Below are 15253 nucleotides of genomic sequence, written 5' to 3' on the forward strand. Positions count from 1 at the left end.
AATCGCTCACCCTTACACCGCCCCCCTTCCCCCTCCCCAGCGCTTTCCGTCCCTCGCGCCCCCTCCCCTCTCTTCCCCTCCTCCTCAGTCCGTAGGAGGGCAAGAGCCCTGCATCACGTGGGCGGTCGTGTCCCCGCCCCGGGGCGCGGCCAGGGGGCGGGGCCTAGGGGGCGGGCTTAGAAGACTGGAAGGAGGTGCTGCTGAAGGAGGAAGAGAATGAGAAGGGGAGGAGTTGAAGCCGACGCTGGCGGAGAGTCTGCGTCATGACGTCACGGAATAGAATCTTTATATACAGGCGCTTGGACGCCATCTCGGTCTTTAGAAGGTACGAGACGGCTCCTGGTATGTACGTCTTTTGTGTGATGTTAAGTAAGTTCTTAGCCTGAGAGGCCTCCAGCTCTTGGCAGTTAGGATCGCCTTAAGCCGGCTGGCATTTCTAGGCCAGTCGCAGGCCTTCGCACGGTTCACAAGATGAAGATGGGGGAGGATTGCGAGTTGGGTGCGGGCGCGACCTAATTATACTCCTCGGGTTGTTGGGCCGAACTGCGGAAAAACCCCGGCTCGCGGGCTCTGCCTCTGATGAAGCCTGTGTTGGTAGGGACATCTGAGACTTGATGAATGCCAACGGCTCTGATGGTGGCGCGTGCCGAGTTACCGAGTGGGTCTTTGTTAAAGACCTCGGCCCGAGTCTCCTTAAGCCACCTGCTCTCAGGAAGGCCACGTGGTTCTCTAAAGGCTGCATTCCGCCCGGCACCATTATTTCCGTCAGTGGTTCTTAATTAGGTGGAATGCTCTCATGCAGTTATGGGTGGTGTAAACGACTTGCTTACATGGTATGGAAACGACGTAAGGTTTAAACTTAGGTTTAGAACAAAATGCATTTTCTAAATCCCTAATCTTTGCTAGGGACGGTGCCAGGCATGAATGCAGTGTGGCTTTTGATGGCTTCTGGTGGACAGGTAAGTAACGGCTAAATACAGTGGGAAGAATGAAATCTGCTTAGATGTGGTCTTTATGTTAAGCCTGTGATGGTTAAGAGTAGTGGGCAGAAGGTATTTCTGAAAGATTGTATTCTGAGGCTTAACTACTTAACGACATTAGTGATTAACTTAGCAGCACAGCATGTTTTATTGGATTATTCCTTGTCTATTTTCTAGGTGTGTACCAAAGGGATGAGAACCGCTGCTGGGGTGAGTTAACTGAAACTCCCTGACAAAGGCAAGTTAGGTTGAAAGTCCACTGAATGTGCCACAATGATGACAGTTATTTGCTACTCTCGACTGTGAGGGTGACGAGAATTATTACCACCATTATGCTAACTGAGGCACACAAAATGGTGCTTTAGAGAACGTAGAGATTGAACCCAAGTTTATATGAAACTGTTTCTTCCCAGGTCTTAAAGCACAAGCTTAATGCTGTATCCATGGGCAAATGGGTGAGAAACCTTTTTTATAGTCCATGTTTATCTAGTACTTTCAATTCTTTTTTTTTATAAGGGGTTACAAATTACCAAGTCAATGTTGGTGCTTATATTAATTAGGGTTTTCCTCTTTTTTTGCAAACGTAAATTGCTACACTCTAGTTTTATATTTAGTATGAGGGGGAATCGGAAGAAACATACTATGATGGTTGCATAGTTCAACAGATTGAATCATGAAAAAGATAATAGCATTTGTCTGATGAATCTGAGTAAAACTTTTGCTGATAGTGTAAGTAAAATACCACTACTAACTAGTTTCTCTTTTTTTGTAGGCACTATGCAGGAAGTTAAGCACTATGTAGGCACTAAGCTGAAAATTGAAGGGGTAAGTAAAATTGTAACTGAACTAAATATTGACTGGGCAAACAAGACAAAGAATGCCACTAATGGCTTTTTAGGGTTGCCTTCCAATGCACAGGAAGCAGTCTTCCCATAAAGTGCTTGAACAGTGTGCTGAATACATTATTGTGAGAGCAGCCTGTGTGATGATAAGCAAATACTGACTGAACAGTGAAGGTCTTAATTAGCTCTATCTGATTTCAGGCACTTTATAGATTTGTGGGGAGAAAATTGATTTTTGGCTATTATAAAACACTCTCATTTCTTAGGTGGACTTGAATCCTTGACCTGTCTGGGCCAACTTTTTGGTAAGCATTAATGTTAAAGACAATTTAGTAACCTCAACTGTTACTGAGAATGCTGATAAAGTGGAATGCTTAACTACCAAGCTAATTTCCTATGTCTGGTTTGCAAGTACATGTTGAGCATGCTCTTGAACCAGGGTTTTTGTAATGATGTTGAGCAAATGTCTGACCTGAAATGAGCATGTAGACAAATCTAACACTGAAGAACCCTGTAACAAATATAAGTGAGAAGAATTTAACAATAAGATTGACATTTTAATGACAGGTGTCTCATTTCTTATAGATCCTGGGTACACGTTTTTATCCATGGATGGCTTGCTTGGGGTAAGACATGAAAACGATCCTTTGGCTCCTGGCATTTGGGTTTATATTTTGAAAATGTGCCGGTCTTAGTAGTTGTTGACCTATGTTAGTGTTTTCTGGTGTTGGACTGTTGAGAAATAAACCGGCTTTAGTATTAAGCTGTTGTGAAGTGTGTCTAAAGAAATATTTCTTTGCAGGTGCAAATTTTGGAGATCTTTTATATAAAGGTATGTATGTGTTTTATCAGCCTTATGTAGTTACTGAGCAAGATGCTGTTAGTGATGATTTTTTAAAAAATTAAACAGATGGGAATCTCTCTGAAAAAGAATGAAGATTTTAAAATACTGAAACGGTGTCTGGAAAATTTTTGAATTCTACCTATTACCTATTCAGTTTGATTAAATTTCATTAAATTTTTGCAGGTGTCAAGAGAGGTTACTGGTTACAACGCAGGGAGCAAGAAGTTTTAAGTAAAGGTATAGAAGTTTCAAGTTTGGTTTCTGTGATTGTGGTTTAAAGCCGATACAATGATGATAACATAGTTCAGCAGACTAACAGTGATGAGCAAATACTGTCTTTCGCTCCTATCTGATGTATCTGGCTGCAACAATTCTGTTTATATACCCTTGAAAGTGGGAACCAGCCACTGTCTCATAGAAATATTCAGGGATTTGGATAAGTGTAACGGCTCATGCAGATGTTCTGTACTGTTAATTTCAGGATTCGGAATTTACATTTTGGATAAGAACAGGCTAACATGTTGTGAGGACATTTTTATGGCATATACTGTAGATTACACCAGAATGAATAATTTAGCTGATTATTTTTGATAGTCATTTCTCAGAGAACTTTTAGATTCATAGCAAAATTGAACAGTAGGTTACCATATAGCATCCTCCCCATCAACATCTACCACCAGAGTGGGACTTAAAATTTTGAATCTATTGTTGATACATCTTTTCACCCAGAGTCCAGTAGTACATTGGGGTTCACTCATGGTGTTGTACATTCTCGGTTTGGACAAATGTATCGTGACAAAGATCCACCTACAGAATAGGTTCACTGCCCTAGAATTCTTTGAAAAATATAAAAATGGGCTACAAAAATGGGAGAAAGGGCAAATTTTAAAAGGGTTTTGTTTTTCATTTTCAAACAGGCAAATGTGTTACCCTGAAGACTTCAAGGTCAGTCAGTCTCTGGTATATATGGTGAGTTAGAATGTAACCAGTGATGTGATGATTCTGCCAAATGAATAGAATGATATCACCTGTAAAACCGTTCCATTTTTATTCTGAGGTTACTTTATCAACAAGTATCACAAGTTTTATCCCTTCTACTGTGATTTGACATATATGGTCTTTACTTTTCAGGGCATTTATGACAGTAGTCATGCATCTTAACAGTTGACAGGTGAGGCTTGAAAATATCAGTACTGTTGTCTTGTTCCAGAATACATGATGATCTCACCCCAACTTGAACTCTCTCACTGATTACTTGATGATGTTCAAAGATCTGATAATTCTGTGTATCCCAAATGCAATTAGAATTGGCATGGAAATGGGACTTAAAATGGTTTCTCTGTTCTTGCAGGCAGCTGGATGGATGGATGCTCATGGGATAGGAGAGGAAACAACTTTCCGTTTTTTTAAAAGCCTATTTTATTTATTGGTCATGCTGCACAGCATGTAGGATCTTAGTTCCCCCACCAGGGATTGAACCTGTGCCCCCTCTAGTGGAAGCACAGAGCCCTAACCACTGGACCACCAGGGAATTCTCCAACTTTGAATTTTAATAAATATTTATGAACCATCTGAAGTGTGCTCATTTCAATTTAATGAGATGAACGAAAGGAAATAGGACATTTTTGTAATTGAGACCCGAAGGCATATTTTTTGCAGAAATTTTCTGTGATTTAATGTGAAATGCCTGGGTCAATTTGTCTCAGTTTAAAACCAACCATTGGAGTTGTAGCCTGAGGCTGGAAAAGCGAAAGATGAGCTTGAACCACCTTTTTGTTGTGCAAGAAAGTTCCCTAGGAATGAAAATGTTGAAAGAACACAGGAGCTTCAATGATCCTTAATTTCCAAAATGGGCTATTAAATCATTAAAATACATTGTTTATGTTGAAAATTGCAGAGAAAAGCAGAAGCTCAATGTTAAGTAGTGGTAGGAGTGCAGAAATTGGGAAAAATCTCCATTTGCTGTAGTAAGCACCAGGGTGATTGGGTCTGGCAAGTGTTGATGCAGAAATTGGTGTAGGAATTGGTTTCAGTGATATCTAGAAGACGCATATTGAAAAACCTATAACAGTGAGATCTTTAAGAATGAGATCAGGAATACTGTGGTTACAACATCCTTTAGAAAATGGTTACTGGTTTTGCAAATTTCTTGTGTGGTGGGGGGATGTGGTTTGTTCACATTAATGAGAAAATTAGTGAACCAGTGAGTTGCTGGTCAATTCCTAAATACCAAGGAAACCATTAGCTCCGGGAACACCTAGAAAGTAAATACCTGCCAATCAAATATCAGCTTGCTTTCTAATTTGGCATTTGAGGTGTGTAGGAACATTAAATTGGGGTTTTACGTCTTAGTTGCATGCCAAAACGTTTACTTAAAACTCCCACTGACTGAAACACTATTCAAAACTTTATGTAAAAGCAAGTTGACAGATTTATTTTGGCCACGCTGTAAAACTTGTGGGATCTCTGTCTCCCCCACACCGAGATTGAATCCGGGCCACAGCAGTGAATGCACCTAGTCCTAACCACCAGACCACCAGGAAACTCCCTGCAAGTTGACAAATATTAGTGTTAGTTACCCATTGGTATCTGGGGGGTTGGTTCCAGGACCCCCTGTGGTTACCAAAATCCATGGATGCTCAGGTCTCTTAGAGGTATAGTACTATAGTGGGCCCCACATGGATTTTGAAACTTGCATTTTGAACATAATATCCAATGCTAAATACTGATCTCCCATACCTGGTTGGATTATTTCATATTAGAAAACTTCTGTTAGCATTTATTGTATGTGCTATTACTCATCAAAATCTTCATGAAATCTAAGACAAAAGAGTAGCTATTTCTTGAATATTCTAAAACATGGCAGTTTGGATTAGCCTTCAGATTTTCAGGGCATAAAATATATAAAAAGTATCCAAGAATATGTTTTAAAACAAGGGTAAGGTAGCATAACAAAAATACCTTCAACTTTAAGATACTGGGAAAAAACCCTAAGCAAACAAAGGGTATGTTGGGCTAAGTTACTTAGTAAAAATAACAGCACGTTGATCAGTTTTAAACCAAATCCTTAAAAGTATTAAAATTTTAAGTAGTGTAAGAAGATAAAACTTATAGACAAACCCTCAAACGATTCCAACTTTAAGCAATAAGATTTCAAATTAAATTATCTTCATTGCTTGGAAAATACACTTTTATCTCATTGACTATAAATGCTTGACATATAATTAAATACCCAGGAAGACTCCTGCTAAATTTGATAATATATGGTGATACTTCTCTGGGATGACAATTCTTTCACACAATGGTTTTCAATTAATGCTGAAAAAAAATCACTTGAGAACTTTCATCACAACGACTGGCTGATTAGTGGATTTACACTTAATAGGCACACCTTGGAAATAATTGTGAGTTCAGTTCCAGACCACCACAGTAAAGCCAATATCACAATAAAGCAAGTCACAGGATTGCTTTCCCAGTACATGTAAAAGTTATGTGTACACTATAGTCAAGTGTGCAATAGCATTATGTCTTTAAAAATGTACATTAAAAAAATAGTAGTAGATTTTAATATTGTGTTAAACATACTTTAAAAATATTTGACTGCTGGGAATTCCCTGGCAGTCCAGTGGTTAGGACTTAACACTTTCACTGCCGTGCCCCCAGTTCAATCCCTGATAGGGGAACTAAGATCCCGTGAGCCATGAGGCGCAGCCAAAATAAAACAAAACATGACTGCTAAAAGATGCTAACCATCTGAGCCTTCAGTGAGTCATAGTAGTAACATCAAAGATCACTGATCACAGATCACCATGACAAATATAATGAAAAAGCTTTAAATACTGTAAGAATTACCAAAATGTGACACTGAGACATGAAATGAGCAAATGCTATTGGAAAAATGGAGTGGATAGACTTGCTAGACTCAGGGTTGCCATAAAAAAACAAAATGCATTATCTGTAAAGCATAGTAAAAAATACTAAGTGCAGTAAAAGAAGGTGTGCCTGTACTCAGTAACTTACATGGCATAAGGTCTAACAAAGGGAAGAATGTGATAATTGCCCAATGTGTAATTCTGCCTATTTGTACTACTAAGCCAAGACTTTGATAGCTAATCCACTCATTTGGATTACATGTTTCTATGTATGTGATTTGATCAACCAAAAAAATTAGGTACAAAATGTCAAGCTTTTTCCTTTTTTTTCTTTAAAGGGCAGCTCAATGGTTTGGGGTTGGTTAGTACAATACAGAGAATACAAAGGATACTTATAAAATGTCTCTAACACCAATGCCAGTACTCATAAGTAAGGATATTATTAATTTTTGCGTTATTCACTTTAGAACATAAAGTCATTAACTTGAACTTGCTGTATACACACAATACATACACAACCTTATGCAAAATACTTTTCATAAGTAACATTACATTTTAAAATATTGGAAACCGAATATCTGTGATCTGCATTTGACTTAGTGGGAAAAGAAGAGAACATTCAACTAGGGAGGATTATACTGATAATAAGACTCAAAGTTAAAAGTGTCTTCCTCCCCCTTTGTACTTAACACAGCCTATACAATGTCCTGAGAGATTCATTATGAGAAAAATGTCCATCACAGCTTTAAAACCTTGCTTTGGAAGGAACTAATGAGAAAGCAGATTGGAAGGTGAGACTTCATCTTTGTTTTCAAAGAAGTGGTCTTAATTTTTCTTCTTATAGAAAAAGTTTAAATCGGTTCACTGTAAATATATCTAAACTATTAATTTTTGCAGTTTTCAATTATACAAAAGCTATGAGAAGAGGGCAGTAGAGATCATCTAATCTTAAATCATGATGTCATCCATTCAAGTCCTTGGCATAATCCCTGGTCAGTAAGAGCACAGAATACCTGTGTATGCCACAAATGATCTTTAATATATATCAGAAATTATTTTCAAAAACGGGGAGATTTCTACTATAGCCATGCATTCTTTATCATCTTGTTCATTAGCAAAAATCAGCAATGCAGCGTTCATTAGGTCTTCATGGGCTAACATTTTATAGAGTTCCTCAGTTACAGCAATCCTTTCTCTGTCTGTACTGTCCACAACAGTTATTACAAACTCTGTTAGTGTAATAAGTGTTCCAGGAAGAACGAAGAGACTCTTGGCCACCAGTATCCCACATTATGAAATGTGTATTATTAATCACTATTTCTTCTACATTGCTTCCTGTTGTAAGGGATCCATGTACAACTTCATTCACAGAAAACTGGTAAAGGATGGTAGTTCTCTCTGCATTACACAGTCCAACAATGATAAGTATGTGCTCCTGGTGGTTGAACAGTCTTCCTATCCTGGTGAAGAGGATACACATTCTTAGGCAGCAGGCCCCCTCCAGCCACCAGGGCCACCTGGCCTCTCCCACTCAGGCAGAAGGGGAGGCAGAGATGCGCCAGAGCCTCAGCCTCTTCCTTGGAACTGGAGAGAGACCAAAGCCCAGGTCACAGATATTGGCAGATATTTTCTCAAAAACAAATGAGTTTGGGGAAAAATCTGATGGGTGTTTGTTGCCAAAGATAAAATTCAAGCTTTCAAATGAAAATTAAAATTTTAGAAATTTTAGAAAATTTTAGAAAAATTTTAGAAATTTTCTGTCACTGTGCACTTACACCTTCTTCATACTTAAAGACTTATGATGAGATCAGTCATGATGTTAATCAATGTGACTTTTTAGATATTGTTTAATGAAATTTGTCAACACCTGGACGATCTGTATAATTCAGTGATCCAATATTTTTCAAATGATCAATGTGCAGTGGTACAAAACCATGCATAAGTTATATTCAAAATATAATACAGACCAATGGATTTTAGAAAAATTTACCAATATGATTTCAGATTACACATTGCAACTAACCTTTAAGAAATTTGTCAAGTTTTGGTGTAGTATCAAAGAAGAATATCCATAATTTTCAGAGAAGGCTATTAAAATACTCCTCGCTCTTCTAACTTCATATTTATGTGAGACCAAATTTTCTTCAGCTATTTCAACCAAAACAACATATCACAACAGATGGAATGCAGAATCAGATATGAGAATTCAATATCTTGTTAAACCAGAAATCAGAAAGATCTGCAGAAACAATGTCACTCTTTTCACTAATTTTTGTTTGGGAAAATAATTTAAAAATAAAAATGTACTATTTTTGCTAGCATGTAATGGGTTAAATCTTAATCTTAAATCTTAATTCCTGCTACAACAAAAGAGCTATATAGAACTCTTTGGGATCCTCAATAATTTTTAGAGTGTAAGTAGTCCTGAGACCAAAACGTTTGAGAACTGCTATTCTAGGTAAAGATACAGGAGCCTGAAGAGGTTAAATGACTGGGCCAAGGTTGCATAACTAGAGAGTATTAAAGCCAGGAATTAAATCCAGTTATGTCCAACTCAAGTTCTACTTAGTCCATTGTCTTAAACACAGAAGACTGACTTAGAAGTGCATTTAATGTATGCCTTACATATTCAATTATTATACAGGTATCCCATCTAATATTTTTATTGTGTACTGGTTATTTCTCATGTCATGAAATAACTCACTTTCCATCAAACAAGAAAAAAGTATCCTTAAGGCAGCATCTTTAGGATGAGTTAGGCTTAACAAAAAATCAGCAGCAAGGAATGTGATCAGTATCACAGTTCTGGTTCTTCAGAGAGGGGAACTCTGGGAAAAGACGGTGCAGCTGTATAGATGCATTGTTTTATTCCGCCGAAGCCCATGAGCATAAAATGATATAAAAGCCAAAGCCCACGAGCATAAAACGTCACACTCATCATCGAACACATCTCTTCCCAACAAGGAGAAATTGCTCATAAGACGAAGTTCTCTTGAAGCCAATAATAACTATTGATATTGTAGCTGGCAGTTGCTTACCTTCTTTTTAAAACTTGCAACATAGAATAAATTCCCTAGGAGGCTGGGGAGATTGGACTTGGAACTGAAACCTGGCTTACAGTTTAAAATTAGTTTGTGTGTTCCAAAACCCTGGTTGTGTTGTTTCCAACTTTATCAGTAACTAGGTTCTTTATTTTTGAGAAAATATTTAATTAATGGGAATTCCCTGGCAGTCCAGTGGTTAGGACTCCACGTTTTTACTTCTGAGGGCCTGGATTCAATCCCTGGTCAGGGAACTAAAATCCCGCAAGCTGTGTGGTGTGGCCAAAAAAAAAAAAAAATAGTGATATTTCCCTGGATTTCAGAATAAGCTTTTTTTTTTTCCTGACAGGCAGGACTGAAGAAAAGCTGAGTGATGCCCAAAGTGACTAGGTCTCTGTGATGCCAACACGAGATTGTATGACATCTGGGGACTTGGGGCCTTTGGTGTCTGTAGCCTAGAAAATATTCTCTGGATTTCAGGTATCTTTTTTTTTTTTTTTTTTTTTTGCGGTATGCGGGCCTCTCACTGTTGTGGCCTTTCCCGCCATGGAGCACAGGCTCTGGACGCACAGGCCCAGCGGCCATGGCCCACAGGCCCAGCCGCTCCGCGGCATGTGGGATCCTCCCGGACCGGGGCACGAACCCACATTCCCTGCATCGGCAGGTGGACTCTCAACCACTGTGCCACCAGGGAAGCCCTTGGGTATCTTTTGTAACTCTCATTTCCTGGATAGAAAGACAATATTTTGGTCAGAATTAGGTTCTAAACAGTGAATAATAAATTTATTATATTTAGAAACTAGGTAATGCAGATGTGGGGTAAATGAATGTGAAGTTGCATTTTCTTACCTAATAAAGGGCATCTCTAGAAATTCCCTTCACTGAGAAAGGGTAGGCAGAGTTGGACGCCTTTCTCACCATAAGAACTCTGCCAGCAAGAATTTTCTGGCTCCAGAGTACATCCACAAATGGGGAGAGACTGGGTTAAAGGACAAACTTTAGGGAAAAGCTCCACCTAATGGCATCAGTGAAGGTCACAATCTTCACAGCCTATTGAGCATCACAAATTAGACCTGGAAGCAAAGCTGATTTTATTTTCAAACAGAAAGATTATAGTATCGAACTGCTTACAGAACTGAGAAAAATAGGCTGGAATATAAGACTGATATTTGGTGTTTATAAATTGTAAATCAAAAGAATGTTAAGGCAAAAGTGAAGATAAAGTAGAAAAGAACAATGTCATTAATCAAGGCCTTATTCCCATTTTATAATTACTAATTAATTATAAGCTTTTATTTGTGTCAACAGAACGTATAAGAAAATCACAATCAGTTTCAGTGTTCACTCTTCTACATTTGAGGTTGGTTTAAGGTCAATTAATATTTTCAATTACTTATGATTGAGGGAAAGTGTTATTCAGGGATTAATGATTATTTTAAAAAATAGAAATATAAGCAGAATACTGATTAATGAAATTACTGTTTTCCTTTCACCACAGATGTCAGTTTTATTTAACCTTAAACTATAAAATAACATAGATATATCTGTATACTGTTTACAGATGGATAATATCATTATCTTACATTTAAGTAATGCTTTAAAGTTTTTCAAAGCATTTTCACTCACACTATCTTCCACATATATTATCTCCTAGGATTCTGGCATGAAGAGGCCAGTGAGGGAGCCAGGGCAAGTACTGTTTACATTTCACACATGCAGGAAGGGATGCTAAGAGAGGTTTCTACAACTTGCAAGGTAAAGCACTGATTAAGATTTTGTGACTTTTATTTCAGTGATATTTTACTTTATATCATGTTGCTTCTCACTATATTATGTTGATAGCTGAAATGTCATTATCCAGCTTACTTTATAGGATTCTCTTGATGAGGCTGGTTGAACTGACCCCTCCATCAATGGACCAGTCTAAAGGGGCAAGAATCTTCCCACATTTCACATATGGTTTGATTACCTCTGTCCTAAGAGAAAAATCTACTATCTGAGTATGAAAAACATGATTAGAAAACACTATGCCATTATGTTACTCTGTCAAAGAGCCACGTTTCACACCTCTCCAAGTAAAAAGAAACTTCAAAAAAGTCCCAAATAAAATAATCCTAATAATGCATGCTCTCATTAAAATTGGATACCTTTTATCTGTTTCTTCATTGAGGTGAAGAATGTTGCCTGGATTCCTTCCATTTAAAAACTTGAAGTCATATCTGTGGCTGAACTGCAGATCTGATTTTTAGCCTTGGGGAAGCAAAGAGGACAAAACTCAAAAGCTTAATTTTCTGGATGGCATGCATGATTCAATGAACTCTTTTCTGTTTCTGAGTCTGTTGGCCAGGAGACCTGGATATGATAGGGCTTCAGTTCCTCAGGCGGGATAGAATCTGGGGCATTGCTCATAAGGTCGTGCCCCTGGAAAGATTTGGGGAAGGCTATGACATCTCTGATGCTTGGTGCTCCAGTGACAAGGCACATCAGTCTGTCTAACCCTGTAAAATACAAAGTTAATAGATGAGAATATAACCTAAGATTGGGGGTGACTTAATTTTTCTATAAAGGTTGTAGAAAATTTTTAAGTAAGAACCTTTAATAAGTTGCAGCTAAGCATAGATCCTTTTTAGAGAACTTTTGTTTGTTTGAGAGGTTTCTTTTATCTCATTCCAGAAAAGTGCTCAGGACTAATATTCACACGCTACTGGGATTAATAGTCACAGCAATTAATGAGTCCTGAGCAAGGGCTTACTGAAGGTTGAACAAAATTAGGTGCTGTGCAGGGGACTCCAAAAACACAGAAGGAAGTCCCTATTGTTGAGAGCCTACAATCTAGGTAAGCTACCTAGAACTTCTCACACTCTTCCTTGTTTGATAAAACAAGCAGTGTGAGCAACCAAGGCCATCAGAAAGGCACTGGCTCTCATTAGTTATCTATTTTATACATAGTAGTGTATATATGTCAATCTCAGTCTCCCAATTCATCCCGCCCTCCCTTCCCCACTTGGTATCCATACGTTTGTTCTCTACGTCTGTGTCTCTATTTCTGCCTTCCAAATAAGTTCATCTGTATCATTTTTCTATTTTCCACATATAAGAACCTATTGTACAGCACAGGGAACTCTACTCAATGCTCTGTGGTAATCTAAATAAAAAGGAAATCCAAAAAAGAGGAGATATATGTATATATATAGCTGATTCACTTTGCTGTATAGCAGAAACAAACACAACATTGTAAAGCAACTATACTCTAATAAAAGTTAATTTTATTTTTTAATTTTTATTTATTTATTTTTTTTTGCGGTATGCGGGCCTCTCACTGTTGTGGCCTCTCCCGTTGCAGAGCACAGGCTCCGGACGCGCAGGCCTAGTGGCCATGGCTCACGGGCTTAGTTGCTCCGCGGCATGTGGGATCTTCCCGGACCAGGGCACGAACCCGTGTCTCCTGCATCAGCAGGCGGATTCTCAACCACTGCGCCACCAGGGAAGCCCAAAAGTTAATTTTTTTTTAAAAAAAGAAAGGCACTGGCATATTCCTACTTTCGCACAGGCTTAATACTGTGGAGCAGTACTTTTCACACTCATGAATTTGTCTGTGAGCCTCCAGAGATTTGAGCAAAATTGACTTAAGACTCTGTAGTTTCATTCTATTAAAAAATCTTTCAAATGCAAATTATCAGTTAAGTTTTACCTTTATAAATGGTTAAATATATTTTTAAAGTATATCATCAGGGAATTCCCTGGTGGTCCAGTGGTTAGGACTCGGTTCTTTCACAGCTGAGGGCCTGGGTTCAATCCCTGGTTGGGGAACTAAGATCCTACAAGTCACATGGTGTGGCCAAAAAAAAAAGTCATCAAAATGAAAAACACCAAATTAAATTCTTTAGAACCCTTGGGCTCACCCCCTACCCTCTTTACTCCTCCACTCTCCCTAACCCCACCCTCTTCCCCATAAGCTGAGCGTCCAAATTTGACACTTAGAGCTACAGAATGAAATTTAGCTTGTAAAAGAACAGATTGTTTACCTATGGCAATTCCTCCATGAGGGGGCGCCCCATAGTCTAAAGCCTGGAGCAGATGGGAGAGCAATTTCACATCTTCCTGAAATTCAAAAGATAATTCAATTTAAATACACACTGAGGGTCCACTAGGTGCCATACAATACAATTAGTTGCTAAAGGGAAATTAAAAGTTGAGTTTAAAAAGTACCTTAAGAGGTTTACAGTTTAGCAAGAGAATATGACAAGTCACAGATACTACAACATTCAGGGAAATGCCTGGGGCTCAGTAAATGCAGCTATTATTATGCTGGTATTGCAGACTGGGTAAGACCAATTAAGGACATGGAGATGTGGCCTCAGAAAGGTAGGGTGAAAGAAGGAACCAGATCTGTCAGGATCTGTCAGAGGGCCCAAGAGGAGAGAACGTTATTAGAAGGACAGCAATGCAGATGCTGCCAGAAGGTAGGATGGCTTGTGGGCCAACAACAGACTGCTGGATTTGGTGACCGTGCAAGTTACTTTTGTGAGGCAATGCCTGTAGAAATGTTGAAAATGTGTCTGAAATGGTTCCCTAACCAGTCTACAGATCACAATCAAGTGGCAAGCTTTTAAGGAACAAATGCCCAAGCCTCACGTCTAGAGCTTTTTATTTAATTGGTCTGGTAAGGAGCAGTGAGTGTTTTTTTTTTTTTTTTTTTTTTTTTTTTAATGCTTTCTGGGTGATTCTGTTCTAATGTGCAGAAGGGCTGAGAAACACTGGTGGGTAGGGAAGAAGTGGAAGCAATGTATTCTCACTGACATTTTGAGAAGCTTGAAAGGAATGAAAAAAATAGGCTGGGAAACATTAGGGGCTTTGGCTTAAGGGGAGAAAAGTTAAGGGAGTTTGCAATGTTTTTAAAGCTAAAGGGGGAGTTTGGTGTTGAGTTCTCCAATCCTATTCTTAGAAATAAAGTTCCTGGGACTTATCTGGTGGTGCAGTGGTTAAGAATCTGCCTGGGGGGCTTCCCTGGTGGCGCAGTGGTTGAGAATCTGCCTGCCAATGCAGGGGACACGTGTTCGAGCCCTGGTCTGGGAAGATCCCACATGCCACGGAGCAACTAAGCCCGTGTGCCACAACTACTGAGCCTGCGCTCTAGAGCCCGCGAGTCACAAATACTGAGCCCATAAGCCACAACTACTGAGCCTCTGAAGCCTGCGCACCTAGAGTCGTGCTCCGCAACAAGAGAAGCCACTGCAATGAGAAGCCCATGAACAGCAATGAAGACCCAACACAGCCAAAAATAAATAAATAAAATAAATAAATTTATATATTTAAAAAAAGAAATAAAGTTCCTCTATCCCACCTCACCCCTGTTAGTTAATCCCACAAAATGATCTTTTAGGATCAGATTCCTGGGCATTTGCCTTCCTAAAATCTATCTTAGCCTCCTAAAGAATCATCAACAAACTGCAGATTCTTAGGCTTGCATCTATAGAGACTCTTTTGAAAATTCTGATTAACCCACTCTCTGTCATTAAAATCTACCCCCACCTCAAATACTAAGTGACATAAAATCCTTTCAAACCTTTCTCTCTTTCTCTAGCATTATCAACATTTTCAGTCATTTCAGACTGCATCCTTTTTTGAGCAGTGCAGTGGTTAGGAGTTTAGGAGCTTGGGTTCAAGAACCAAC

The 15253-nt window shown here is 38.8% G+C and overlaps 2 protein-coding genes, 10 non-coding genes and 1 pseudogene across 29 annotated transcripts in view; 11 read left to right on the forward strand and 2 right to left on the reverse strand.

Moving 5' to 3' along the window:
* Window positions 1-181: 181 nt before the first annotated feature.
* CENPL (centromere protein L) overlaps window positions 182-15253 on the forward strand; it is a 54677-nt gene continuing 39605 nt past the window's right edge. Inside the window, exons 1-13 of one of the 12 annotated variants that reach the window (XM_067031355.1) lie at window positions 182-325; window positions 907-959; window positions 1158-1190; window positions 1394-1435; window positions 1753-1805; window positions 2089-2127; window positions 2408-2448; window positions 2625-2654; window positions 2850-2903; window positions 3584-3611; window positions 3798-3837; window positions 7233-7329; window positions 11234-11334. The gene's annotated coding sequence lies outside the window, so the exon portion shown is untranslated. Of the gene's footprint in view, window positions 343-888; window positions 960-1157; window positions 1191-1346; window positions 1436-1752; window positions 1806-2088; window positions 2128-2407; window positions 2449-2624; window positions 2655-2849; window positions 2904-3583; window positions 3636-3797; window positions 3838-4017; window positions 4243-7232; window positions 7330-9928; window positions 10060-10887; window positions 10940-11233; window positions 11335-15253 lie in introns of those variants that run through there. The other 11 variants (XM_067031347.1, XR_010840200.1, XM_067031374.1 and 8 more) reach the window with 11 other exon arrangements.
* Window positions 566-643, forward strand: LOC131747033 (small nucleolar RNA SNORD74). Its single transcript, XR_009332744.1, has one exon. It is a non-coding gene; the product is annotated as a small nucleolar RNA SNORD74 (small nucleolar RNA).
* On the forward strand, window positions 1021-1081 carry LOC131747252 (small nucleolar RNA SNORD75). Its single transcript, XR_009332855.1, has one exon. It is a non-coding gene; the product is annotated as a small nucleolar RNA SNORD75 (small nucleolar RNA).
* Window positions 1247-1327, forward strand: LOC131746910 (small nucleolar RNA SNORD24). The gene has a single exon (XR_009332703.1). It is a non-coding gene; the product is annotated as a small nucleolar RNA SNORD24 (small nucleolar RNA).
* LOC131747208 (small nucleolar RNA SNORD77) lies at window positions 1618-1687 on the forward strand. Its single transcript, XR_009332838.1, has one exon. It is a non-coding gene; the product is annotated as a small nucleolar RNA SNORD77 (small nucleolar RNA).
* LOC131747037 (small nucleolar RNA SNORD44) lies at window positions 1958-2019 on the forward strand. The gene has a single exon (XR_009332745.1). It is a non-coding gene; the product is annotated as a small nucleolar RNA SNORD44 (small nucleolar RNA).
* On the forward strand, window positions 2267-2331 carry LOC131747219 (small nucleolar RNA SNORD78). Its single transcript, XR_009332848.1, has one exon. It is a non-coding gene; the product is annotated as a small nucleolar RNA SNORD78 (small nucleolar RNA).
* LOC131746937 (small nucleolar RNA SNORD79) lies at window positions 2698-2782 on the forward strand. The gene has a single exon (XR_009332711.1). It is a non-coding gene; the product is annotated as a small nucleolar RNA SNORD79 (small nucleolar RNA).
* LOC131747040 (small nucleolar RNA snR60/Z15/Z230/Z193/J17) lies at window positions 2947-3027 on the forward strand. Its single transcript, XR_009332746.1, has one exon. It is a non-coding gene; the product is annotated as a small nucleolar RNA snR60/Z15/Z230/Z193/J17 (small nucleolar RNA).
* On the forward strand, window positions 3650-3726 carry LOC131747026 (small nucleolar RNA SNORD47). Its single transcript, XR_009332742.1, has one exon. It is a non-coding gene; the product is annotated as a small nucleolar RNA SNORD47 (small nucleolar RNA).
* LOC131746932 (small nucleolar RNA SNORD81) lies at window positions 3874-3951 on the forward strand. Its single transcript, XR_009332709.1, has one exon. It is a non-coding gene; the product is annotated as a small nucleolar RNA SNORD81 (small nucleolar RNA).
* On the reverse strand, window positions 7471-8018 carry LOC131742709 (ADP-ribosylation factor-like protein 5A pseudogene; annotated as a pseudogene).
* DARS2 (aspartyl-tRNA synthetase 2, mitochondrial) overlaps window positions 7558-15253 on the reverse strand; it is a 29794-nt gene continuing 22098 nt past the window's right edge. For 3 of the 7 annotated variants that reach the window (XM_067031278.1, XM_067031289.1, XM_067031304.1), the window contains 2 exons: window positions 13605-13680; window positions 10848-12077 (listed from right to left, as the gene is read on the reverse strand). In XM_067031278.1, the coding sequence (XP_066887379.1) occupies window positions 11863-12077; window positions 13605-13680 (291 nt within the window). In that variant the 3' untranslated portion in view covers window positions 10848-11862. Of the gene's footprint in view, window positions 8123-10651; window positions 12078-13604; window positions 13681-15253 lie in introns of those variants that run through there. The other 4 variants (XR_010840187.1, XR_010840188.1, XM_067031316.1 and 1 more) reach the window with 3 other exon arrangements.

The sequence above is a fragment of the Kogia breviceps genome, chromosome 1 (assembly GCF_026419965.1).
Source record: "Kogia breviceps isolate mKogBre1 chromosome 1, mKogBre1 haplotype 1, whole genome shotgun sequence".
NCBI lineage: Eukaryota > Metazoa > Chordata > Mammalia > Artiodactyla > Physeteridae > Kogia > Kogia breviceps.